The sequence below is a fragment of the Pipra filicauda genome, unplaced genomic scaffold (genome assembly GCF_003945595.2).
Source record: "Pipra filicauda isolate LSUMZ 115617 unplaced genomic scaffold, ASM394559v2 scaffold338_size783178_pilon, whole genome shotgun sequence".
Classification (NCBI taxonomy): Eukaryota; Metazoa; Chordata; class Aves; order Passeriformes; family Pipridae; genus Pipra; species Pipra filicauda.
The window spans coordinates 225,562-251,289 of record NW_024104463.1 but is presented as its reverse complement, the minus strand read 5'-3'; the positions used below and the strand labels follow the sequence as shown (position 1 = coordinate 251,289).

General features: G+C 42.8%; 1 protein-coding gene across 2 annotated transcripts in view; it reads right to left on the bottom strand.

Annotated features, from left to right (window-relative positions):
- Positions 1-25,476, bottom strand: part of RAB8B (RAB8B, member RAS oncogene family) — a 28,960-nt gene extending 3,484 nt beyond the window's left edge. The window contains exons 1-8 of one of the 2 annotated variants that reach the window (XM_039384076.1): positions 24,960-25,476; positions 9,139-9,199; positions 8,561-8,621; positions 7,642-7,719; positions 6,514-6,603; positions 5,693-5,758; positions 3,481-3,531; positions 2,971-2,995 (exon numbers count right to left, since the gene is read on the bottom strand). In XM_039384076.1, coding sequence (XP_039240010.1) covers positions 2,971-2,995; positions 3,481-3,531; positions 5,693-5,758; positions 6,514-6,603; positions 7,642-7,719; positions 8,561-8,621; positions 9,139-9,199; positions 24,960-25,083 — 556 coding nt within the window. In that variant the 5' untranslated portion in view covers positions 25,084-25,476. Of the gene's footprint in view, positions 1-741; positions 2,996-3,480; positions 3,532-5,692; positions 5,759-6,513; positions 6,604-7,641; positions 7,720-8,560; positions 8,622-9,138; positions 9,200-24,959 lie in introns of those variants that run through there. The other variant, XM_027712131.2, reaches the window with a different exon arrangement.
- Positions 25,477-25,728: the final 252 nt, after the last annotated feature.

Genomic DNA, 25,728 nt, shown 5'->3' with positions numbered 1-25,728 from the left:
CCAAACAATGTCTGCTTTCCTGAAAGGTTAATGGCAATTTCTGCAACAAAACAGAAATACATTTGCTGCTTAATGAGTAATAATTATATGACTTTCATTCTAATGGGCATTAGAGTACTGACTAGTTGACTGAGGTATAGTTAAGAGTCCTTCAAAACTTAAGATTATATAGTCTGGAGCAAAGTAGCAACAGAGACTGCACAGAACAATCATGGTGATATTAGAAAAGCCTGTAATACCCAGCATCTGATGCACAGGCAGAACATCCCATCATCAGCACCCGCTTTCCAAAGGCAAACACAGCTAAAATATCCCAGTCCAAGAGAGCTGCCCCCACGCCGAGGGACAGCACGTTTCTCCAGGCCTGGCAGGGCAGGCTGGACACAGGGAGGTCTACACTGACCCACAGTTAGCACACTGCTAAAGTGCAGCCACTCAGCCATTTAATACTGCTGGAGAAGTGGGGCGGGGGCAAAAACACAAAGAAAGAAAGCTGCATTTTACCTTATCCATAAGACCACATGAAATTAGAATTCTTCAGTTTCAGCAGATGACAACAAAATTGCATTAAATTCTTCTACAAATAGAAAAAGATGAACTGTACATGAACAATAAGCAAAGTGAAATATTTACTGCAGTACTTTCTCATGCATAAAGTGAATTTCCTATGGTCTTACCTCACATTTATGTACAGTTTAGCACAGCTAAATGTAAGAAAATAGCAAGTTTTTTTCTCCCTCCCACCCTCCCCCATACAGAGCAGATACCCCAATTCGCTGCTGCTTCAAGAAGCACTTCATAGACTCTACTACTTACAGGCTCTTTCAAAGGGAAGTTCATGGAGACTAATAATTGAATAGACATTTAACCACACAGCGAAGACAGGAAAAAACAATACAAAGCATTCTGTAAACAGTGCCAAACACAGAACATGTCAGTTTTGGTTTGCAGACAACCCCTGAGATAAAAATCAAAGTATTACGACACCAAATAAGTCAGAGGTAAATTACTGAAAATAAACAACATTCATAATTGGTGTCACAACACTTTCTGTATAGAAGCACTTTTTTAACCATACAGAAAACATAACTGCTTTAGCCTGTCCAAGAAAAACATCAAGGGTAGACAACACAGCAGTTAGGGTTGCTTTGCTTTTCCACTAAACCTTGTTGCCATGAAGGTTTCTCTGTTCTAGTGCAGCAACAGCAGTTTATGAGATCCACCACCTAGTTCCAATAACTACTTCTAGCAAACTACACGTGGGGACAGGTCAATAACCACTCAGAACTTCATGGAACCAGCTACTACTAACGTTAAACCTTTTCAAATCAAATGTTTAAATCTAATACTACTGGCCTGTTCACTTCCAGAATATTCAGGACAGACCCAGAGATGACAAATGCAGTACCTGACACAACAAAATGAAGTGGTTCTCTGTGGAAACGACCAACTCACTGTTTACAACTCCAGCCAAGAAGTGAAGCAAAAGCAGACGCTGACTTTGACAGTGACAGAACACACCTATCCCCCAACAGCAACCAGGCTGGACACAAACTTGTACTTAAAGCTTACAATGGTCCACGTTTGGCACACCAACAGAACTAAAGCACCTGTTTTAATTGCTCATCGAGGAAAGTTTTCCAGAAGACAATAAAAAAAGTAGTAGAACAAAGACTAGGTTATACAATGCTCAGTTGAGTAAAAAAGGCAACTATGTTTCACCTCTGCTTCTAACAGTCTAGGTCACTGTACCAGTGATGAAAAAATAACTGCTCGAGCAGACCAGACACACATTCAGCATTAACTGCAGAACCAGGAGTATGTTATAGCCCTAATGCCACGGCTTCCCCGGGGCCAAAGCTGGGCACGCTTCAGCAACCGCCCAGGAAGCTGGTTTGGGACACCTCTGTTGCCAAGGGTCATTACAGACCTTAACGAACTATTCAGAGTTACAGTAGAAATGGAAGTCACCTTTAGAAGCAGTCATTTCTGAACAAGTGAATCCAAAAGAGGTTACTCAAGACTCATGCATTCAGCTTCCACAAGCCACTTAAGTGATAGCGATGAGGCCAATTTGTGAGGCTGATTTCAGCTCCAGAGTGTAATTCCTCATCAGAAACACAAAAAGGTGCAGTTCGAGCTAACAAAGGGAAGTTAAGTGAGGAAAGACACTGTGTTTATTCAAATAACTGAAAGGTGCATCTGTGAATCAGACAGTGACTGGCAATTCAGAACACAACTTTGCTAAGTCTGGTAAAGAGAGAAAAGCAACATACTACATTCAGAATAGAAGCCACAGCTTCTGCATGAACAGATTTGTGCATCTAAGAGAACAAAATCCATAGAAATTGCTAAATGCCAATTTTTACAGTAATTCTCATCACTAGAGCGACAACATCCATACTGCATGGCCACAAGTATACAGCATAGAGATAATGGAAGTGAGACAATTTTTCCCCTGGCTCTTCTGCTTGAAAATAAATTTGTTTAAAAACAGAAAGAAAACCCTGCACAAATCTGTTAAGAATTTACAAGTCAAACTGTGCAAATACAAATGTAAGATTGTGCTGTAACAGGCAGTAAGAGGCCAATATGGATGTGCAAAGTTAAAAGAAACATAGCAGCTTTTGCAACAGGCAATAAAACAGAAAGTAAAAAATGAAAACAGGTTAACTCTTGCATTTGTGTCTCCACTTCATAGCTTCCATATCTGAGAAAGAAAGCCTGACAGGTCAATAGGCTTAGTGAGCAAAATCCACTTGGTATTTTGTGTATCGCAGTCTACGTTCAATGGAGCTCTCAGCAGCAGCTTGGTGGTATTATTTCTGAGGCTTTGTGACCCTGTGCTTTCAAAGAAGCAGAAAAGGTTCTAAGTGTGCTGCAGTCTATCATTAGAAGTTCATCAAAGTAGCGTGCATCGAAAGAAGCTGCTCTTCTTAGATCGATTTTCTGTTATTTTTACTGGCCCACCTGCCCCCGATGAACTGTTGTCATTCTGAAAGAGAAAAGAACACCAACATCACAAAATGTAGAAAACAATATGTCCAGCTTTCCTATGTTTCCCTCCCCACTTCCCCCCCTTGCAAGGCAATAACCAGAGCAGAGGGTTGTTGCAACTTGAGCTCCTCAGTCACACAGACTCTGTTACTCACTGGATAAAACTGTCTATTGTAAAAATAACATTTCCCTAACAATCCAGAGCTCAAGTATTAGCTGCAGAAGAGACTATGTAATAAAGCAGGGATCCCACTGCTCCATTTCAGAAGAACACATCAGTTCCAGGCTGCCCAACGTTAATGCTCATGCAAAACAAGGACCAGTTCTGCACTGACGTGTAATAAAGTGTGAGAAATCACTGTTTGCTCAGATTTGATCTAGCAACTACTGTAATCCCCAGATTTTGGCAGGGCTGCTACTCAGCCAACTATTAGAGCTGTGTTCTCACTGGATGTAGTTTGTATGCTAATTGGAAATACAAACCATTTTTCTGTTGAGCTTTGTCATAATGTCCCGTGCAAGTGTGAAAAACGCCTGGTGAGGAGTGGAAATAAAGAAAAAACAAACAAGAGTTAGTCCCAAGACACATTAAAGACATGATAGATTTGGAACAGCCAGACATATGAACAGTACAGTGTTCTGCAGGCCACTAATGGCACTTTGAGCTGCAAGACACTCTCTGTACAATATCTGCAAACTTAAAACCTCAATAAACATGCTCGAGAAGAAAAAACTTTCTATTATGAGACTCAACTCTACCAATCTTTGAAGCAATTGAACAGACTTTCCCTTTGCATACCTCTGGAGGGGGAAAGAAAAATCAGCTGAAGAGAAGGCTGCACATACTAACACTCTTTCTATTCCCCCCCAGCTTAACTGTGCATCACAACTAGAAACACAGAGAGGTTTGAGGATGGATGCCTGGGAATGCTCAGTAAGGTCAGCTTGTGTCTGTCCTCCAAAACCTTTGCTCCTGGGCTACCTCTAAGGTTATTTAAGCTTCCAATACACCGTTATTTAAAAAACCCTCAAAACAACAAAACCCCCCCATAAATGATGACTCTGGCAAATCTCAGCATCCCCGATTTCAAACTAAGAAGGAGTAAAATAACTGCTGTAGCAGAATAATTCTACAGTTCTCCAGAAGCAGGGAAAAGCAAGACATAAGGGTATCTGGAGACTTTCACAATCCAAGGACAGTTCCAGAATGTAAAGAGTGTAATCACTTCCCCTTTCATTGTGTTCAGAACATATCCAAAGAGAGACACTCATTTAATGCAAATAACTCACAATAAATAAATAAATAAATTCCTTTCTGACCTCGAGAACGTCACAATTGCACAATTTCCCACAAATGAAGCATTTGGTGGAAAGTAGACTAAATCATCAGTGATTGCCAAATGCCTACACCAGCTACATTTTTTAATGCTTTTTTCACTATTCATGCGACAATTTAAAAAAATATTCAGGCAGCCAAATCATTTGGAGTAACCACAAACCACTGCTGTGCATTTAATGACCTGCAGGAGCTCAAATGAAACTGCAGGTGTGTCATGAAAGGCCAAGTCGACCCTCCAGAGGAACTCAAGCAGAAGATGGGTACTTTTTATCAGGAGACTCAACTATCCACCCCCACTGGTATTGCTGCTCATGGTCACACTTCCAGTGCCTGCTGTGGGAACCACGGGGACACTGAAACGGGGTCAAACACTGCTCCAGATGCAGCACCATGCAAACCTGTCCCTTCTAACTATCCTGGATAACAACAACCATCCTGCAAGCACAAAAAACATGCTTGGCTGGAACGACAGCCCTCCTGTTGCTTTAAAGTAACAATGGCTTCAGTTTGTAGTTAATTTGTCAGCTGCATGATCAGAGTTAAGTACATGTTTGGAGGACTTTCAAAGGGTATCCCACAGAAAGGTTTGAAATGATAAGGTACAGGAACAACACTTAAGAACAAGTCTACCTTACTGGATGAATAAATCTTAATGTAACTGCCTTCAGATATAACTATTTTTTGTCCACACTTCATACAGTTAAGATCCTCCCCCCTCTCTCCCCAAGATGACACAAGTGATTTATAGTAAGATAGACTGGACTTGAGCCAACTCTTCCTTCCAATTCCATTTCCTTATGCTCTTATAAATAGGGATTGTCTGTTTTTAGCACAGACTTTATTTGCAGGAAACAAATTACAAATCTCTAGATAGTATTGTAAGTCTTCTTCCTCCTCTAACATCAGTTTATGACCTGGTGTTCCAGGTTAACACACAAATTTTCAGTCTCATCTGCACAGCACGTATTCAGTAGTAACCTGAAGGTTCTTTATCCTGAAAGTAAAGAATCCTGAATCCAATTTCCTGCACAAAGCACTGCTCTAAAATTACACCTATTCCTTGTCCAAAAGGACTTGAAATTTAAGTAGCAAGGCACAGACATCTAAAGCAACTGTTTGCTACAGTAATAGTAAACCACTGTGTTACCACCCATTTAAAAACCAATTCCAGACGTTACCAGAAAACAAGGAGCAGTTGGATTATAACAGAGGCTCTCTAAATATAAGAAGCTTGGTGACCCAGGAGCACAGCTGGGACTTCAGGTGCCAGATGAGGTCAGAAAGCCCAGCAGATGACCAAACAGACCCCCCCAGCAGGAATTCAAAAAACACCCGAGCATAACACCCATCTCTTACCTCTTCCACGTTTATGCTGGATTTTGCACTTGTCTCCAAAAATTTGATTCCATAATCAATTGCTAACTGGAAGAGAGGTTAAAGTGTTTCAGTGGTTTTGAGGTTCCTTTGTAAAAGGGATGTTTCACATAGATTCCTACCAGAACAGATGCTGCAGCAAGCTTTAAAACCAAAACCAAGCACTGCTTTTCTCTTGCAATAAGATTAAAGTTACTGAACAATTAGACAAAATATTAGAAGAGGCCACACACCATCATATAAAGTCAAAAAAAACAAACAAACAAACAAAACCCAGATTGATTTCTCACAAAAAGACTTACTTGGGCTCTAAAAGACCATTAAGGCAGAACCTTTATTGATATGGATTTATGGGCCAGATAATCATACAATCATGCCCTCAGCTCTGTTACTACCAACTACACAACTTCAGCTGCACACGTGAGAGATTTCACAGGGTTCTTACTCACCTGTTTGTTCTGCAGAACAACTAATTACTTAAGCTTTAATAACAGCACTCATGACAAGAGTAAGTAATTCACCCCCATGGTGAATTGAATAGAACATGATCAAACTACACACAAAATTTATGTTGAGATCTAAAATACTTCATGCTATAGCAAAGGCCAACATTCTTAGCAGGATCTTGCCTTCAATCAAGTGCTATTTCAAGACAAAAACCCCAAACCTGGCATCCTGTAAGCTTCTGAAATGACAGATTTGAGACCTGTTATGTCTCATAAGCTTAAAACACACCAAACATCCAGGAGCTAAAATCCTAAGAGAAGGAGGTTTCTGAATGGGGTAAAGTCATCAAATCTTACCTTCTCCCCTTTTTCTTTTGAGACTTGTCTTTTTTCATTCATATCGCACTTGTTACCCAGGATCATTCTTTCTACATCTGAAGAGGCATGCTGAGAGAAGGAAAAGGAACCTCTCAGAAACAAAGTGCATCATGGTTTAAAAGAAACTTTTGCGTCAAACTCCTCCACGACTATTTTATTTTAAAGAAATTATCGAATGTCAAGGCATTACTGAGAGAGACTGATTTTTGAAACAAGCAATTAAAACATTAAAGAGGTTGGAATAAATACTCCTAGATTACATTACAGATCAAATCTGTGCCATGGGCTCTGTACCAGGTTGCACACGTGCCCAGGCATTTGGCTATTCTGGAAACAGAACTGTACACACTTTACTTCCAAGTGGTGCTTGGACATCTGGGGGATTTGGTTGGAGTATCATTATGGAATGTATTTGTATTTTTAAAATAGATTATTAATAAAAGTCTCTTTAAAGTAATAATCACTTCAGCAAGAGAACTTTTTTAGCCCAGTCACTCTTGCATGAAATGGCTCACTAATACAGGAATTTTAAGAGCCAGAGAAAATACTAAAGAAAAGCCCATGGATTTTATGTTTAAGAAAAACAAACAGTAAGATTCTGTTACCTAATTACAGCTTCACTAAAATTACGATTTCTCCTCTAGCTTCAGAAGGACCTATCCCTACCTGGCAGAGTGTCCCATCAAAGAATTTACAATAAATCAGCAGGAAGGAAGCTCACCCCAGAGCAAAGGAAAAACTCAAAACTCCCCAATCAGACACACAGAACACAGTGAGAACTGAAATCAGAGATCTCTCTCATCATCTAAGTGACAGGTGGGCACCTTGAGATCCTGCTCCTTCCCATTCCTTAGACACACCCAAAGTATAAAAAGAACAATAAAAGTCATACAGTAAGAACAGTTTTGAAACACCTTGTGCTTACTTTTCAAACTTCAGTTTTCTACCTTCTATCCTTAAATGAACAAAATAATATTAGCCCCATTAGCAACCACTGCTGCATTCATTGCACAGTAAATTGGTCATAAATGCTGGTTACTATAATGAGAGTGAAAAATTACTTATTATTTGTCCCAGGGAAATTCTAAGATGGAACGAAGCACTTACCTCCTCTATATTTCTTATCCAGTTTTTTATGTTGTCAAAAGACTTTTCATTTGTGATGTCATACACCAGCATAATTCCCTAAATAAAATTAGGAAAATCTAGTTAGATGAGCTAGCACTATTGGCTGACTTTTGATCTATGCTGCAGGTTTAATTATATTTGCAAAGAAATTCAACATAAGACTTAATTCACCTATAATCCTTTCTCAAGGCATTATGCCATGGCCGGGAATTTACCCCAAATATTACTACTTAGCATCTTTTGCCACTGCTCACACAAAGCAGTAAGACCATGTAACAGCAGCACAGCTTGTAATCAGCAAGTTTTAACAGTGCTCCAACATAAAGTATCTCAAATCACAGCATTAAGAGCATTACAAGCACTTGTAGCACACAGGGTGCAAGGCTGGAGCCAGTTATTTGACTTCAAGTCATTCCCAATGGAGAAAAAAGTAACAGTAGCTGTTGCAGGTGATTGTATTTCTAGCCCAGATTTTGCATTCTTTACTGGCTGAAGGAAAAGCAATTCAGTGAGACACATTTTTAATATTAAAATAATTCATTATTCATTTTTCACACACTTCAAATGTTTAAAGGGGTTGACTGCATTAAAAAAAAACCAACACCAAACCTGTCTGATTAAAGCTTGGCAACTTTATTATAATCTGCTGAAATGTTAATTGTATGAAAAAAGACAATAGGGCTTCAAGTTTCATCACCAAAACAGGCCTAGACAAAGTACCAGCAGGCTTAAGAAAGGAAAAACAAACAAAAAACCCCCAACCAAACCACGAACTTCACTCCCCACATCTCAAGCCACAATTATCCAGTCCTGCAGTTGCAGACTTACAGGATACAACCTTAAGAAGAGCAAACCAGTTCCACCAGTTGTGTTGGGCTGCTCTGAGTGGGACACTCACCATGGCTCCTCGGTAGTAGGCCGTGGTGATGGTGCGGAATCTCTCCTGGCCCGCTGTATCCCTACAGTTCAGGGGGAAAAGGGATTTGTGTTACACTCATCCGGACTCAGAGGTGTCTTTTTAAACACACCAGAAACACCCACCTGCTGCTGCCAGCACACTCAGTCTCTACTCACCCCCCAGGCAGGGAGTGGGAGCGTTATCACTCCCCTGTGCCTTGGTGAGCACAACCAGGTATCAAAGTATCAGAGATCACATTTTATTAGGCTGCATATTTTAATTTACAGCTGTGCAGTTAATATTTCTCCTCCACAGGGAACAGCTAAAAGCACATTTCAGAGGACAGTTTTGGACAAAATGGGAAGTTGCTGAAATGCTTGCATGTGAACAGGCCATTTCCTGTGCTCCTGAAGCAGAACCACCCCGAGAGCAAGCCAGGGGAAAGCATAAACCTCATGGGCAGTCAATGAATTAAAGGTATGAAACTTCTAGGACTCTGAAGCTCAAAAGCTGTGAAGTATTCTTCTCTAAATGAATACAATATTCACTGCAAACTTAAATTCCTTTGGAATACTTACCATATTTGCAGCTTGATTTTCTTTCCATCTAATTCTATTGTTCTGATCTTGAAGTCGATTCCTGCCAGAGAAAGAGATACTCTTCAGTTCTGCAGTTAATGCCAAGGAAGTGTTCGGTTTCCTTTTGGCAATTTGGTCAGAGCACACTCAGTCAAAAGAATTATTCTGAAGTTGTCCCCCCTTGCACACCCTGGGGAGTGCTCAGAGCACACAGAGCTTTTCAGCTGCACCCAACATGGCCAGGACAAGTTATTCTGCACAACAAAACCAGACTAAACTCACCCTCACTACCAGCTGGCCAAGATTATTAGAGAAGATTTGATCTCCAAACCCTTCCACTTCACACCAATAAGGTCACCAGTTTCAACATGTATTTTTCCCAAACTTTTGAGCAGCCCCTGCAGTCAATTCCCTGGTACCTCTAAATTAAAATCCATGGTGACCCCTGAGCTCCTTCTCAAAGCCAGCATCTACTTCTGAAAACTGATGTTTAATGCAGCCTAACCAGACACCACAGTAAATGGTAAAACAACACAGCAGACAAGTCTTACAGGTAGGTACTGAAGGTGGCTGAAGTACATCATGAATGGGACTTTTTCAAGAACTTAGATTTTCTAGGAAGCTCTGAAAGGTATCAATCAAAGGCATCAAATTCTCTTCTTTTCCCCCTTACACTTCCCATGGTACCGAGGTACCCATCAGTTCTCAGATTAATTTTCAAGACAGATTTTAAGCCATGGGCAAATAAAAAAAAATTAAAAAAAAATTATTTTAGAGGGGCTTAATAATGTCTTTTAAAAGTTTAGAGGAGTGAAATGGATCTATGAATCAAACATAAGATTTTCATTATTAACTACTTTAACTTCTGCATCTCTAAACCTATACTATAACATAGGTCAAATTGAGACTATTCAAGTCTCACTATGTGACTGACAGATTTTTGGGCAGCCAACCCCATGTACCCTCCAAAATAATCTGTTTTGAAACTAATGGCCCATTTTCTCCTCACTGAATCTTAAATAGTTACTTGATATTTAGTCGTAGTTTGTAAAAGATAGGGGTGGGGCTGAGTTATTTTGTTTATTTAATTTCTTCTTTCTTAAGATGCAAATTAACTGACAATTATCAAGAGTACCTTAATGGGAAAAAATGCTGTTTCTAGCTTAGAAGTCATCCATCACTTAAACAGGAAGCTATGGGATTTTTTAATATACCACAGTAGAATCTGAATATGAAATATGGACATTCATTAGCTATTTGACTTCCCTTCTTCTCACATGTATTATTACTGTTTTAATATACTGAAAATACCAAGTTTCAGCCACTTAATCCTAATGTGCTCTGGATACGTAGTTCAGCTCATTAGTTAGAATACAAATTATGAGAAGAAATATCACATCAGCATTTTAACAGCACATGAAATTAACTGCACTAATTTAAAATGCTATGACTACTGCTCCAATTGCAACTTCCCAAGATTCACTAGTAGATTTACAGGCAAAAAGATCTTCCATTAATTCCCACTTTTCTAAAAATGACATGAGAATTATGCATATTTTCTCAAAATCCCTATTATATTGTAACAGAAGTTTGGCAAGTTTGTTTTATTTTACAATGGACAGAATTTTCCTTCTCTTGTAAAGATTTTTCTCCTAACCAGGTGCAATCACAGCTGCTGAAGTCACAGGTAATTGTATTGAGGTCTGAAAACAAATAACCTTTGCTCTGAATAGATTTTGTTTTGCCCCCAAAGGTTATAAAGCACAAACACGGATTTCTCTGCAAAGGGAACTGTACCGTGGCAACAGCAAATTAAATCAGTTTTAAAAGCTCGTTTGTGTCTAGGCCTGAAGCTTCAGTGTAACAACAATCAGGAAAACCAGGTTCAGAGACTACTGTGGTTTAGAGATAATTCTGCCTGTGCTGTGAACTCCTGAAGCTCAGACACAGCAGCACAAGCAGTGACAGACTCCTGGAGGGATGGTTTTCCAGGAGACTCCCAGCTGCAGTGTGAGCTCCCCACGAGCACCAGCCCATGTCTTGCACAGACTGGTTTCTTGCAGTTACTCATTTCCCTTGCACTGCCAAAATGATTTATACAACCATTCCTTTCACCACTTCTAAAACTCAGGATCTCCACAAAATGCACCTTCTCCGATCATAGGATTTCTAGTATGAACTTCACCAGAATTCTTAAAGGTGAACTCCAAAGCTAAAAGAAGAATCTAAAGGGAAAGGCCACAAGTACCTCTGTTATGACACTACCATGTTTAACAAATGCAACTTTTTAGAGGCTAAAATGAACTAGAAACTGATGTTTCTTTTGTGCTTTCAGTTCAGTGCCAGGAAGTGGTGAGCTGCACACGTTTGTAGAGCAAGGCTGGCGACATGTGCTACCACTTCCTGCCAAGTGCACTTGCATGGCCACGAGCTGGTTACAGCTACATTTCAATTACAGCATGTAAACCCCTCCAAAACTACAGCATTTCAGCAGTAATTCTGGACTGAACATTTCCTTTATTAATTCTTTTGTACAGTCACACACTGGGATACAAAAGTTTGAAAAGTTACTCAATAAAGAGGAGTCGTTTGTGACTTTGATTGCAAAGGATCACACAGCTTGCAGTTTTAAAATGCAACATGGAATGGAGAAGAAGCCCAGAAACATCTGGATGTCCATCTGAAGCTAAGTTTTAGAAGCTTTCAGAAAACACACACTCAGATTAATTCTTAGAGTGCAAATGCTAACAGGATAATTATTTTTAACTGCTCAAGTGCAGTTGTCACACAAAGGTGTGACACAGTGGTGCCCACCTAGCAAGTCAGTAAACATAGATCAGAGTGACACAGGAGCATTTGCTGCAGGAATCACAAACTTGCAGACTGCAAGGATGAGGTCCAAGTTGCAATTTGTGTATTACTAGGACTGTAATTGCTTGCACTTCCCTTGTAGCATGGGGTAAAAGTAGCTGAGGGCTTATCATTCTTCAAAATCCCTTCCAGATCCTGCTGACTATAGGCCAGGGATGCACTCTCACTCCTCACTTTAGTGAGGGTATTTTCTTCTACAGCTTCCAGTAAAACTGTCAAAGAATACAGTGGGCAGAGAAATCTGCACACCAAAATTCAGTGTCACTGGTGCCACACGAGGAGTTCTGTGGAAAGCCACGGGAGCTGCACGTTGCTGTATTTACCCTGCACTGCTGGGCACAGCCAAGGAAATCCAGGCCGTGCCACTGTTCAGTGCCACACAGCCAAGTGTCAGAGGCCAGGGGGACTCTCACCAAGGCCTCTTTGGGCTTAAGCCAAAAAGTCATGTCCATCTCACACTCCAAAGGCTCTTCTGCCACCATTTTCCCCACCACTCCACTCCCTAGAGACACATTCCTTCTGGGCAGATTTGACCCATAATTAAGCTGCAATGCATTAATTTTAGAGGGATATTGTGAAATGTTGCAAAGAGCTCACAACACTACAATACTAAACATCCTGAATGTACAGGACACTTCCAAAGGCCCCTTTTCCAGCTCCAGTACCGATGGTTTCCTACCATGAACCTTCACAAAACCGGCCTGACGCAATTCCTGCAGGAATGTGAGGACAAGCTGAGCAGGGAGGCTGAAACAGCTCGTTTTGTTACTTTAGTTTTTAGAACAGTGGCTTACTCAGGGCATCACTGTTACTCTTTTGTTCTGCCCTCACCCCGATTTTAACCCTGTAGCCATCAGGGCCAGTATCTCAGGTTCTGCAGTGCTACAGTATCTGTTCCAGCCAGGACTCCACTGCAACTTTCCCCTACACAGAACCACAGTCTGGACTAAGAGATTGGCTGGTTTATTCTTTTCAACAAAGCTCCTGCTGCAGAAAATGCTGCAGCACAAAGAAACCAAGGAAACCAAACCCAAGTATTCTGGCTGGAGCAAGTCAGCTGTTACAGCAGCACCAGCAAATACTTCCTGAAGGTAGAGGTTTCTCTGGTCTTCAGAGTGCTCAGCAAAAAGGGTCGTGTTCCTCAGTGTTCCTTACGAGCAGTAAAAGACAGGCAGAAAAGAAACATATGCAAATTAATGTAAAGAAATATCAGTAACCACTGGCAGGCAAATATTAGAATGTTTAATTTTTACCTTTAGAGCACAATTTACCTGTATTTTAAGTTAATTTTTCATGTGGCTCAACACCAGTTTTGCAGCAGCTGGACTTTCCATGTGCAGCTGTAGCAAGATGTCAGCCAGGAAATGAGCACCTTGCAGGATGCAAATAAACATCAATCTCTGATAGCACACACTGTCTATATATACTATACCTACCACAGTACAGTATTTCTCCAGCTCTGGCAAAGCAATACTTCATTTAAAAAACAAAACACAAGTACTCAATGTACTAGCATTTTAAATTGTTTAGCTCTGCTTTTTTAAAATATATAAGCCAAAGGAATTTTTAAAAGTGATTAACCACAAAAATTGGCAAAGAAGCTGTGAAGAAATTAATACTGATTTGCTCATTAGAAAAGGGTCTCATTTTAGTCCCATCTATCAAAGAACATAAGAGATGCACCACACTTTATTAAAATTAAAAATAAGGACCTGTTTTGCATGACCTGCACGCAATAAAAACCTCACCCTCTCAGAGAAGCTGTCTTCCCACTTATCAAAATCTTATCTTACTCCTTTGAAGTAAGAATGGAAGAAGTGAAATTAAATTAAAATATTTTTTCAGTGGGATTCCCTGATAAAACACAAACTTTGTGGCACTCACCACCACTGGACATGGATCACAGTAGAAAGCAATGGGGGAAGGAGTCAAACTACGAAGTCTCATTACCCTTTTGAGCAAATCAGCATCAGAACAGGAATTGCTGCATCAAATTTCAAGCTGGGCCTACTCCAACTTCAAGCATCGGTCCTTCCTGTGCTACTGTGTTTATATGTGGGGTTGTGGGGGTCTGATGTGTTTCAGTGGGCTGGGCTGGAAAAGGAGAACATGTTGCAACGTCTTTATTGCAAGACATGCAAGTCTTCAAGAGACACAAAAGGAAAGGAAATCATTTCTGCAGCCACTCAGAGTTATCGCTGAATTAAAAGCAACTTTGAACCGAGCAAGCAGACCTGTAACTTACTTTCAAAAAAGGAAGTAAGAAGAGGCACATAAGTGAAAATCAATGTGCTTCACCCTCAGATGGTTGAATCCTGGGAGAGAATTACTCGGAAAACATCCACAGCTGAGGGACATCAGTTTGTAACCATAGATTTTCCCCACAAGCTTACCCAAGGATTACTCCCATTTTGTTGTTGTGTTGGTGTCAGCAGTAGGTTTTGCAGGGTTTGGATCACAGGATTACAGCATCATGGAATGTTATGGGGTTGGAATGGTCATTAAAGGTCATCTAGTCCCTGCCATGGACAGGGACACCTCCCATCAGACCAGGCTGCTCAAGGCCTTATCCAGCTGGCTTGGAACAGTGCCAGGGATGGGGCATCCACAACCTCCCTGGGCAACCTGTGCCACTGTCTCACCACCCTCACAGTAAAAAAACACAATTATTTTTTAAGTGGTTTTTAACGGAATATTTTCTACATCAGTAGACTGTTTCATTCTATAAAGGTAGATAAATGGAGCTTCAGAAATTTGCTCTTATATCAGATCTTTCTAGAAGAATTACAGTAAAAATAAAAACCGATGAAGTAGGACTCGAGATCAGTGTAAAAGGCAGGGTGGGGAACACTTGCAACACACCAGTGCGTCACACAGCCTCACACAACAGAACAAAGTCCAATCATTTTGAACTTGAACGTTTGGCTTTAGTCCCTAGTAACATCTGCAAGGAATTTTCAGATGATCTCAGCAATGTCTTGTATCACTATGTAAATTAAAGAGGCAGTAGTCTTTTATTGCAGCCATTCAAAAATACAGCAGATGAACACGAAGCGACACACCAGGATGAAGGTCAACATTTTTTTCCAACATTGTAAAACAAATTATTCTGGAATTAAACACAAGTGCAACCAGCTTTAGTTATTCTTTCACAACTTAAAGGGACAAACTGTATTCTGTTCCTTCTGGACAGCCCATAGGAACCCACAGCACACTGGGAAACTCGAGTGGGCTGAATGGGCTCCTTCGGGTTAACTGGCCTTTCTTCATGGAACTGTTCACCCCCACAAAGAATCTCATACCACACAACGAGACACAGAGCAGTGTCTTGCACCTTGGAAGTTATTAATACTCTAAGGTCCTTAAAGTTTAAACACTGGCCAAATAAACATACACAAATGGCTGAGGTAGGTAAGGCAACTGGGGTGCCACGTGTATGTACAACATAAGGCAATTTCCTGCTCCTGAGACCTTTGCTTTGAGCAACCTTTGAAATGCACGACTTTAAGCACCAAAAATACTCAATATAAAATTCAAGACTATAAAACAGCACAATAGTAGAAACTTAATACTGCTTGACACGAGTGAAATGATCAACAACAGCCCAACTTTAAAAGGGACTGAGTCCCTGCAGGATGTGTTTTAGAGCTTACAATCCAGATACTACAGCTCTGTGAAAGTGCACAGAAACTAACTTATGGTCTACCTCTCATTCCCTTTGGAATGACAAGCTACACTTGATGGTAACTCAGTCTCATCTAAAATAACTTTTAAAATTGCACTCCTGATACAGACAGCCAAGTTTGTTTATTTTGAGGATTATTTATAGACTGCCTGTCTCTAGGAGGAATGCATTAACTGAGCTGCTTAGAGAACATGCTCCTCTCAGGCCAATGTGCAACTGGAGAGCAGCAAGGGCTGTAACTGGCCAAGAGACTGAGCTCAGGGTGCAGTTTCACAGCCACTGCAACTGGGGTAGGTCCTGCCACGAGCAAGAGTCATGACCAATAACCTCTCTGGAACAGGTATTTGATTCTTCTGCTTAATTTGAGATGACATACGGTTGGTCCATATCGAAACCATCATTTAGATGGCAAGACAAAAAAAAAACCCAAAGTAAAACCCCAAGAACAGGAAAAACTTATCCCAAATCTCTTGCTTGTAAACTGGATATATCTGTAGATGTAGAAAACATTGTCTTTAACCAAGATAACTCTAATTGAATATTGCTGTCAGGAAAAAAAAAATTACTTCATCCAAAGTTAGCATTTTAAGCACCCAAAAAGTCAAAAAAATGGCTTATTTAAAATTTCCTATGCAACCAATACTACCTGGCCACCATGATTTAAAGTCCATTGTTTACTATGCACACACCGTGCCAGTTGTGACAATAAGAACAGGCCAAAAAGGTTAGGTCTGGGTTTGTTCTGTAATTTTTGGTCCTGATGAACCTATATGGCTGTCCAGTGAGAAATGGAGATGCCACTTCTATTTTAAAAAGCCTCTTAAAAGTCTCAGGGCTCCCACTTGATCAGGATGCCTACACTAAGCTGGTTATTCAGAGTGAAGAAATAAAGACTTTGAGGAGCCACGACATGATCTGTTTAAAACAAAAAAGCTACGACATGAAAAGTGAGCACACAGAGTGTCCCAGGATCACAAAGCAAAGTGAGAGCTGGTAAGTCAGTGCTCACTCAGAGATAAAACACCCTCTCAGAGTACAAACAATGCACTTTGTACCTTCCATTCCAGCAGAGCCTGTGACAGGCACCACACACAACTCCCACCAGCTGCAGGTTTGACACAGGTATCGAGGACACGATGGGAACAGTTGGGGTGTACAAGCAAACACTGCTACAGCCCAACAAGACTGCCAAGCACCTCCTTTAGAGGTCTGGGGACACCAAATAGTGTCAGAGATAACAACAAGTTAAACTGGATAATGTTAGAGCTGGTATAAATTACACACGACCATTGTAAAGACAGAAGTGATCAATTTATTGCAAATTTTACAGGAATGCAGGAACACTCCACTCATTAAACAGCTGAGATTTCAGAGGGCACAGAACTGCCAACACTGGAAGAAAAAGCACAGAGAATATGGGTATTACCAGGAACATAAACAAGGATAAAAATGCAACAAAAAAGCCCAGCACACATCAACAACGGCGGCAAGACAGTTCTCAGCTGAACTTGGTACTCAGTCCAAAAGGATCTTGGTTATCAAAATGCCTCATCCAGTAAGAATTATCTTTGTTATGAGAAATAATCTAATCTAGGAATTTCAGTTAGAGTCTATAGTTGTGTTTTAGAAGCAAGTGTGGAAGGTACATAGTGAGGCAGCAAAATCAGGCTGAAAAGTCAAAGTAGAAGGTTTAAAGTTCCTGAAGTTATTTTTACAGACAGCACTCCCAACAGCCCAAGAACATAATTTTTCTCATGGTTTTTTTAAACCCCTGTTTTAACATGAGGTAAGTAAGCATGTAGGGGTTTTGGTTTGATTTTGTTTGTTTGTTTGGGAAGCAAAGGACATGAGGAAAGAAGGGCTGCTTTGTTTAATTTCTTACATGAATGATGAAATAGGTCTTTTTGAAAGGTTTTTCCTACCTGGATTAAGAGGCAAAACCACATAACTTATTAGCAAAGGCCATACTTGTCTTTCTGGCACGTAACAGTTTTCCTACATCACACAAGGTTCTTTTAATGAATTAACTTTAATTAATTCTTTAATTTCTTCAGCTCATTTTTCTGCATTGCATATTCTAGTACTCTTCCCTAAGTCACTTCTGCTAAGCCAGAGAAGTTCTCCCAGGCAGTTACTCTGACTGTACCTTCCTCCTTCCTTCCACGCTCGGGTTGACACAGACACCTCACCTCATCTTTAATCCCGTCTGAAGTCACACCATGCTTTGAATCACTAAGGAAAGCTACTTCTCTCCGGCAGATGAAAGAAAGGAGAATTTCTGGGGGGTGTGTGTGGGCTGTAAGCAGTGTATGAGCTCCCTGGCTGGCAGCCACTTTAGCTTTGCCCAGTTTCTTATACTCAATGTGTTTTTCCCAATTTCCAGATTTGGTGCCAGACTCCTACTAGAGACTAGTCTGCTTGAAGCATTCTCAGATGCTGCCATACACAAAAGAGAATGCCACTGACAGTCAGCATCGGGGTTCTTTCAGCCTGGAGGAGGCTGAGGGGAGACCTCACAGCAATCTAGAGCTTCCTCACGAGGGCAGGCCCTGAGCTCTGCTCTCTGGGACCAGGACAGGACCCAGGGAATGGCCTGGAGTTGTGCCAGGGGAGGTTCAGGTTGGATATTAGGAAAAGTTTTTGCACCTGAACAGGCTCCCCAGAGCAGTGGGCACAGCACCAAACCTGACACAGTTCAAGAAGTGTTTGGACAATGCTCTCAGGGACAGGGTGGGATTCTTGGAGTATCCTGTGCAGGGTCAGGAGTTGGACTCAAAGATCTTTGTGGGTCCCTTTCACCTCAGGATATTCTGTGATTCTAACTCTGTGCAAGAGCCTCACACAGTGCAACTTTGTTAATGTTACTATTATTCATAGTTTATTCACATTAGAAAAGCATTGGATCTATCTTACACATCTAGTCAGCCTGATGACTTGGCACTTCAGCTACCATAACATCCAATTAAACATAAAAAGCAATATCATATCCTTCAAATGAAAAACACCCACCTTCTATCACAAAATATGAAATAAAGCATCACCATAAATACTGCATGTGTCATTATTATTAATAATGTCAGTTAAATTCTGAAATAAGACAGTTCAAGATATATTTCTACCAAAAGGATGACCTTTTGCAGAAGGACTAGGAAATCCTTCCTAAAAAGTACACAAAAAATCCCCAAACAGAAGCTGTATGTCTTCAACCAACACATTTCTTCCTACACTTACTCACTGTTAGTCTGTGCTCTTAACTTTGCATTCAAACTAAGTCACAAAAGCAGCTCTAAGCTGCCCTCCTGTCACTCAAATACCCAGGAACACATAACCAAGATGGACCCCCATCTGCCAGTTAGGAAGGGCATCAACAGTCAGACATCTGTCAGTGTTTCACACAACACCACCACGAAAGCTGCAGCAGCATTTTTAATAAAAACCAAACAATTTCACTCCCGTTGCTGCAGGACACAGAGGGTAACACAACCTCTGCAGCAGATGAAAACCAAAGTCTAAGATGTCTTTTGTTACCAACCAGGTGTTAGTATCATATTTAAGGTCACAAGAAACACAAACTTTAATGCTTTTAACCTGTGATGTCTCCAGCTACAAGGTCAGGACAGAACCCTGCTGACCACCCTCCACAGCCACTGAAAACAGAATCATTGCTCCAGACTGGTATTTACCTCCATAACCCCGTGTGCCCCTACTCCCTGCAAACCCTCTCCTCACTCTGTGCTGGAGAGATACTCCAGTCTCAGATCCTACAGGCCTGGAACACACACTCCCATTCCACAGATCCGTACACTGGTGCCACCTGAGACGGTGAAACTCATCTCAGTCACTTCAAAGTCTCCCCGACAACTCGTCTGTGGTAAGGACCATTAATAAAGTACTCCTGACAATGCTTTCCTGGTGCCTCCCTCCCTTTGCTCATCTATCATTGATGTGTTTTCTTCCACAGCTCCCACCATCTGGAGAAGCCCAAAGAAACTGAGTGAATGAGGACAGGGAATGCTGAACCTTAACGGGAGGGTGGAAAAAAACCCCAAACCAACAACCCAACAACCAATCCTTTGTCTATCACACAAATAAGTAACCATGGGGAAGAAGAGTAGAAATATTTAATGAGGCATAATTTGACTTGGATACACTAAAACAATTTCCATTACGCATTACAGACATGGAAATTTCACTGCAAAAGGGAAGTTGATAATTTTGCTTGACAAAGGATTTTCATCTGAGTGTTCAAAGGTCAGCACACACGTGCTTGCCTGCCAGAGTAGAGTCCTATTTTGGAAGATGTAGGCTAAGGAAAAGTTACTTCTGCAAAAATCAACAAATGGTTTCAGCTCTCAGATCCAGTCCTATCTCATGGGCAACTTCCTGCCAAACACTGATATCATCTTGGATTAAAAAAATAAATAGGACCAATTTTGTTCCAGTCAGCAAGCCTTTGGATGGAGTCAGAAATGCTGTCAGCTGAGAGTCAACCTCCCTCTCACAGAAACCAGTCGATACAAAAAGTTGAAAGGAATGCAAAGAATAAACCTTATTATTTCTAATGATAAACCAAATCCAGTTTTACCAGACAGCACTACTTGAACAGCAAGCTAAGGTACTTGGAGACTGCTACATTAATTCTTCCTATTCTTGTATATCACAATGGAACTACGAGCAAAATGCACATGAGATACTCCAAGATAAGTTTTGCTTTAGGAGCTGCTAAGCAGGAAAATGAGCTGACTCAACTGCATTTTACTTTCCATGTAGAAAGAACGGTGCAAAAGCAGAAGTTTCCACTCAGGAAGCAAACGAAACAACATAACCTTACATAACACCCATTCTAAAAAAAGTTTGATCCCATCCCATGTTGGCAGTGAAAAGCTGATCCTCACTAAGGACCACAGTGGTGTTATGACTAGTCAGCCCTTTTAGAAATTCTCCAAACACAGCTACACAGCCCCGTATAACCAATTTAAAGCTGCTGAAGGCCAAGGACCTGTTGTGTCTAAAGCTGCTTAAGGCCAATCTGTGCTTTCACAGGTTGAAAACATCACTCAGAATAACTGAAAGGATCATCTGAGAGAAAGATCCCTGGTTCACTTCTCCTAACGGGTAGCAAAGTTTGCTGAAGGTATCAGTTATGCTAGGTAGTCAAAACAAAGATCAGAAAAACTCTTGTGCCAACAGCCACCCCAACAAAGAATAAAAAAAACTCTGATGGATTATCAATACATATGCAGAGCACCTTTATCCTACTTCTCATGCAACTGTTGGTCACAGGACACGGGCTGGAAGTCCCTGCTGCCTGAATCAGTACAATGTTGATTACAGCACGACCAAAGTCTTGAGGAGAAAAGTCAAAGGCCCATTTCCCAACCTCCAAGCAATCTCCAAGGATGGAGCCTTGCAGGCATGTTCTGCATGACACAGAACAGAAGGGAACCTGCAAAGTACCACACAAAGTGTCTCGTGCACAATGGCAAAGTAACTACAACTCATTACTGACTTACTTCTATAATATCAACTCTGAGGAGAAGTAAAACAAATATTCTACAATAAAACAGCATTTCCATCTCTCCCTCCTACTTTATTTTTTTCCTTTTGGAAAGAATTCCCATTGGTCTGAAGTGTTGTAGTTTAATCCTGGTTAAACTACTAAAGAACAGAAGTGGGACATTATAAGGAAGTTATCTAGTACTACGATGTTGACCCTTCCATCTATTTCTGGATGTAGAATCCAGGAAAAAAGTTGAAACTGTGAAAAATTTAACCCCATATAGTTAAAAAACCCTCTAAATGACTCACCTCACTCAAAACCAGCATGTAAGTACATAAGATTAAACTTTGATAAAATTTGATGTCAACACATCTCAATCACACACCTTCTCAGACTTCTGCAGTTAAACTAAGCCTGATCTTGTCAACAGAGAGACCAGAGGAGAACTAAGGGACACAATATCACACATACTAATTAAAATCATTGTTAATTGAACACACATCATAAGCACCACCATACTGCAGAACCCACTTCATGGAGAACACACAAACAAAGCAGCCTGGCAGCTCACAGTCCAGGAAAACTCAGTGTACTCAGTGAGGAATACTGGTCTGGCAGGGCAGCCTGTTTGGGGCCAGCATTGCACCCCTCCACACCATGACAGCTTCGCTCTATCAGCCAAGGGAAAAACCAGAATTGTTGAAAATGGCATCCCCTCAGCTCATCAGAGGGACCAGTTACGACTGTAAGACCGAGCAGTGCTGAGAAACCTCCATGCACTCACCGAAAGCTAAAGGGACTGTGAGCACATCTTCAAGAGCAAACAGGTTAGATCCACATGACTGACCCAAAAGCAATATATGCAACACATGAGGAAGGCTGAAAAAACCCCAAGTATTTTTATTCCAGCTACGTCAGCACTTCATGAACAGTTTCACTATTTCCTGCATTGTCGACTCCCCTCTTTGGAGGCCCTTTGCTGCAAAATGAAAAGGGACTGGAGGAAACCAAGGACAAGAAGGAAAACGGACCTGTGAAATCACAAGTACTGCCTATGGAATTAGAAGTTTGCCTCAGCTCTCAGTAAGTTTCTTCCAGCTGATTCGTTTTGAAAATAAGGCCCTTGTGAAAGCAAACAAAAAGGAAATGAGAGCAAATCCTATATTTACTGAAAAAGGTAAGAAAAAACAGCATCATGTTCACAATCCTCAAGACTTCAAAGTGAATCAGTGAGACAAAAAAATATCAAGGTGATCTCGAACAGCAGTTCAAGAAACATCAAGAAAATCGTTGGAAGACAGGCACACCCATTCATGTGAGCTCTCTCTTTAGAAGTATAAAGAGATATTTTCTATTAAGCACAGTACCAACGTAGGCTTTTTTTAGATGATACAGCATTTATAAATATTTATTAAGCCTTTTATTCTACAACAGGTAGAGCAAAATACCTGTTAAGGTAAAATGTTACTCAGGCCTTAATTAGCTGGTGTTACTGATACAGCATTTTGAAAACGGTTGCAAAGAGAAAAGAAATATGCCAGAAAAATGCAGAAAAACTGTTCTTAAAGCATTAGAAATGCCAGCCACACCTCATTTAGTCAATCACATTGGCCTAAATAAAAATTATCTCTTCCTTGTGCACCAAGTTCAGCACAATAAAATGTCTGAAGAGGACAGGGCGTTGGGGTAACATAAAACAAGTCACATGCTATTCCACTTCATCTTTAAATCCACTTCCTTTCAATAAAAACTCTACTCATTCTCTCAGTGTTATTTTTCAAAGCCAGCAATAGTTTTGCCCTCCTAAACATGAGCAACCTCCACCGTAGTTCACCCCTTCATCCCAAAACCAGTAGACTTCACTTGAAAAGTGAGCTCAGCTACAAGTAACTACCCATAAATCTCAAGTCTTGCCAGACCAAGATTTCAATTCATCTCGGTGAAGACCTTGAAAATTTTGCTTATGTTTATTTCCGCAGAATAGTATTTTAAAACTGACAGAGATACAAGTCACAACAGTCTGCTTTGATATGCCACATCTCGTTTTCATTAAAAAAGGTTAGTGAAGCTTCGGAAACGCCTTTTCACAACCAAATTTACCCAACAAAACCCAACTTTTGTGGAGGAGGTTGATCCAGCTAGTTACTAAGGAGCTTCTAAGTTAAGTCGACTCAGGAGCTCGAAAGGAACTCCTCCAAATCTCACAGGCGTGACCTCCGTGTCCAGGAGCGCACACACAGACACACAGACACAGACACGCAGACACAGACACACACACACACAGACACAGACACACAGACACACACACACAGACACACACACACAGACACACACACACAGACACACACACACAGACACACACACACAGACACACACACAGACACACACACAGACACACACAGACACACACAGACACACACAGACACACACACACACACACACGACACACAGACACACAGACACACACACACACACACAGACACACACAGACACACACAGACACACAGACACACACACACAGACACACACACACAGACACACAGCCACACACACAGCCCCACACACCCAGACACACAACACCACACCACAGACACAACACACACACACCACACACACAGACACACACACAGACACACACACAGACACACAGACACACACAGACACACAGACACACACACACAGACACAGACACACACACACAGACACACACACACACACAGACACAGACACACACAGACACAGACACACACACACAGACACACAGACACAAACACACACACACACACAGACACACACAGACACACACAGACACACAGACACACACAGACACACACACACACAGACACACACACACAACACACACACAGACACACACACACACACAGACACACACACACACAGACACACACAGACACACACACAGACACACACAGACACACACACAGACACACACAGACACAACACACAGACACAGACACAGACACACACACAGAAACAGACACACACAGACACACACACCACCACACACACACAGACACACACAGACACACACAGACACACACACACACACACACAGACACACAGACACACACACACACACACACACAGACACACACACACAGACACAGACACACAGACACAGACACACAGACACAGACACACACACACAGACACACACACACACGCATTTGGAGGAGCTGGGGGAGAAGGGCAGTCAAACTCCCAGCCCAGGGCGGGTCGGGCGCTGTCACTGCGCAGCACAGCCCGCAGCGAGCCCGAGCCGCCCCAGCGCTCCCACTTTCGGAAGGTTTGCACCCAAATACGAGCCGCCCGATAAGCAGAGGGCACGAAACCCTGCCCTCCGTGAGCCCCGGGCAGCGCTCGCACGGCGGGCCCCGCTCGCACGGCGGGCCCGGGCCCGAACAACTGTTGCTGCCGCGGGGGGAGCGGCCCCACCGGCCGGGCCGCGGCCCCCGGACAAACCCCCGAGTGCGGTCGGGCCGCGGCCCCGGGACAAACCCCCCGGGTCTGGCTGGGCCGCGGCCCCGGGACAGGGACAAAACCCCGAGTGCGGCCGGGCCGGGCCGGGCCGGGCCCCCGCTCCCCCTCAGCGCGGGGCCCTCACGGCCGCGGGGCTCCCGCCCGCGGAGCGGCCCCAGCGCGGCCGCGGCGACACGGGCGGTGCCCCCCGCCCTTCCCTCTCCCTCCCCGCTCGGCCCCGGGCACGACCCTTCTGTCCCCGCGGGGATGGCGGCGGCCCCTCACCGATGGTGGAGATGAAGGTGGTGTTGAAGGCGTCCTCGCTGAAGCGGAACAGGAGGCAGGTCTTGCCCACGCCCGAGTCGCCGATCAGCAGCAGCTTGAACAGATAGTCGTAGGTCTTCGCCATCTTCGCCCGGGGCTCGCTCGCCGCCGCTGCAGGAGGGGGCGAACGCGGGAGGAGGGAAGGAAGGAGGGACTCCGGGGCGGAGGGAGGAGGAAGGAGCGAGGGAGGCACCGCCCGCGCACGGGAAGCGGCAGCGCCGCGTCAGCGAGCGCCGGAACCGCCGGGCCCGCCGGGGGATGTGGTTCTGGGCCCGCCGGGGGACGTGGTTCTGGGCCCGCCGGGGGACGTGGTTCTGGGTCCGGCGGGGGATGTGCTTCTGGGCCCGCCGGGGGATGTGCTTCTGGGCCCGCCGGGGGACGTGGTTCTGGGCCCGGCGGGGGACGTGGTTCTGGGCCCGCGCAGCCGGGGGCCGCTCACCGGCCGCATTCCTTTGGGGACCAGCGAGAGTCAGGGAGTTCCGTGTCCAAGCGGCACGTTAAATAGCGGCACCACACTGTGGGTCACAGCGAGCACAGCAGAAACGCGACTCCAGTGTGTGACCTCACGTGCTCACGCCTTGCCTCGGGCACGGCAAGTCAGAGAGAAACTGCTGTGCACACCACAGAACAACTGTGCTCACACCACAGAACAACTGTGCTCACACCACAGAACAACTGTGCTCACACCACAGAACAACTGCGCTCACGAGTGCTGTAGAACAGCGTGTCT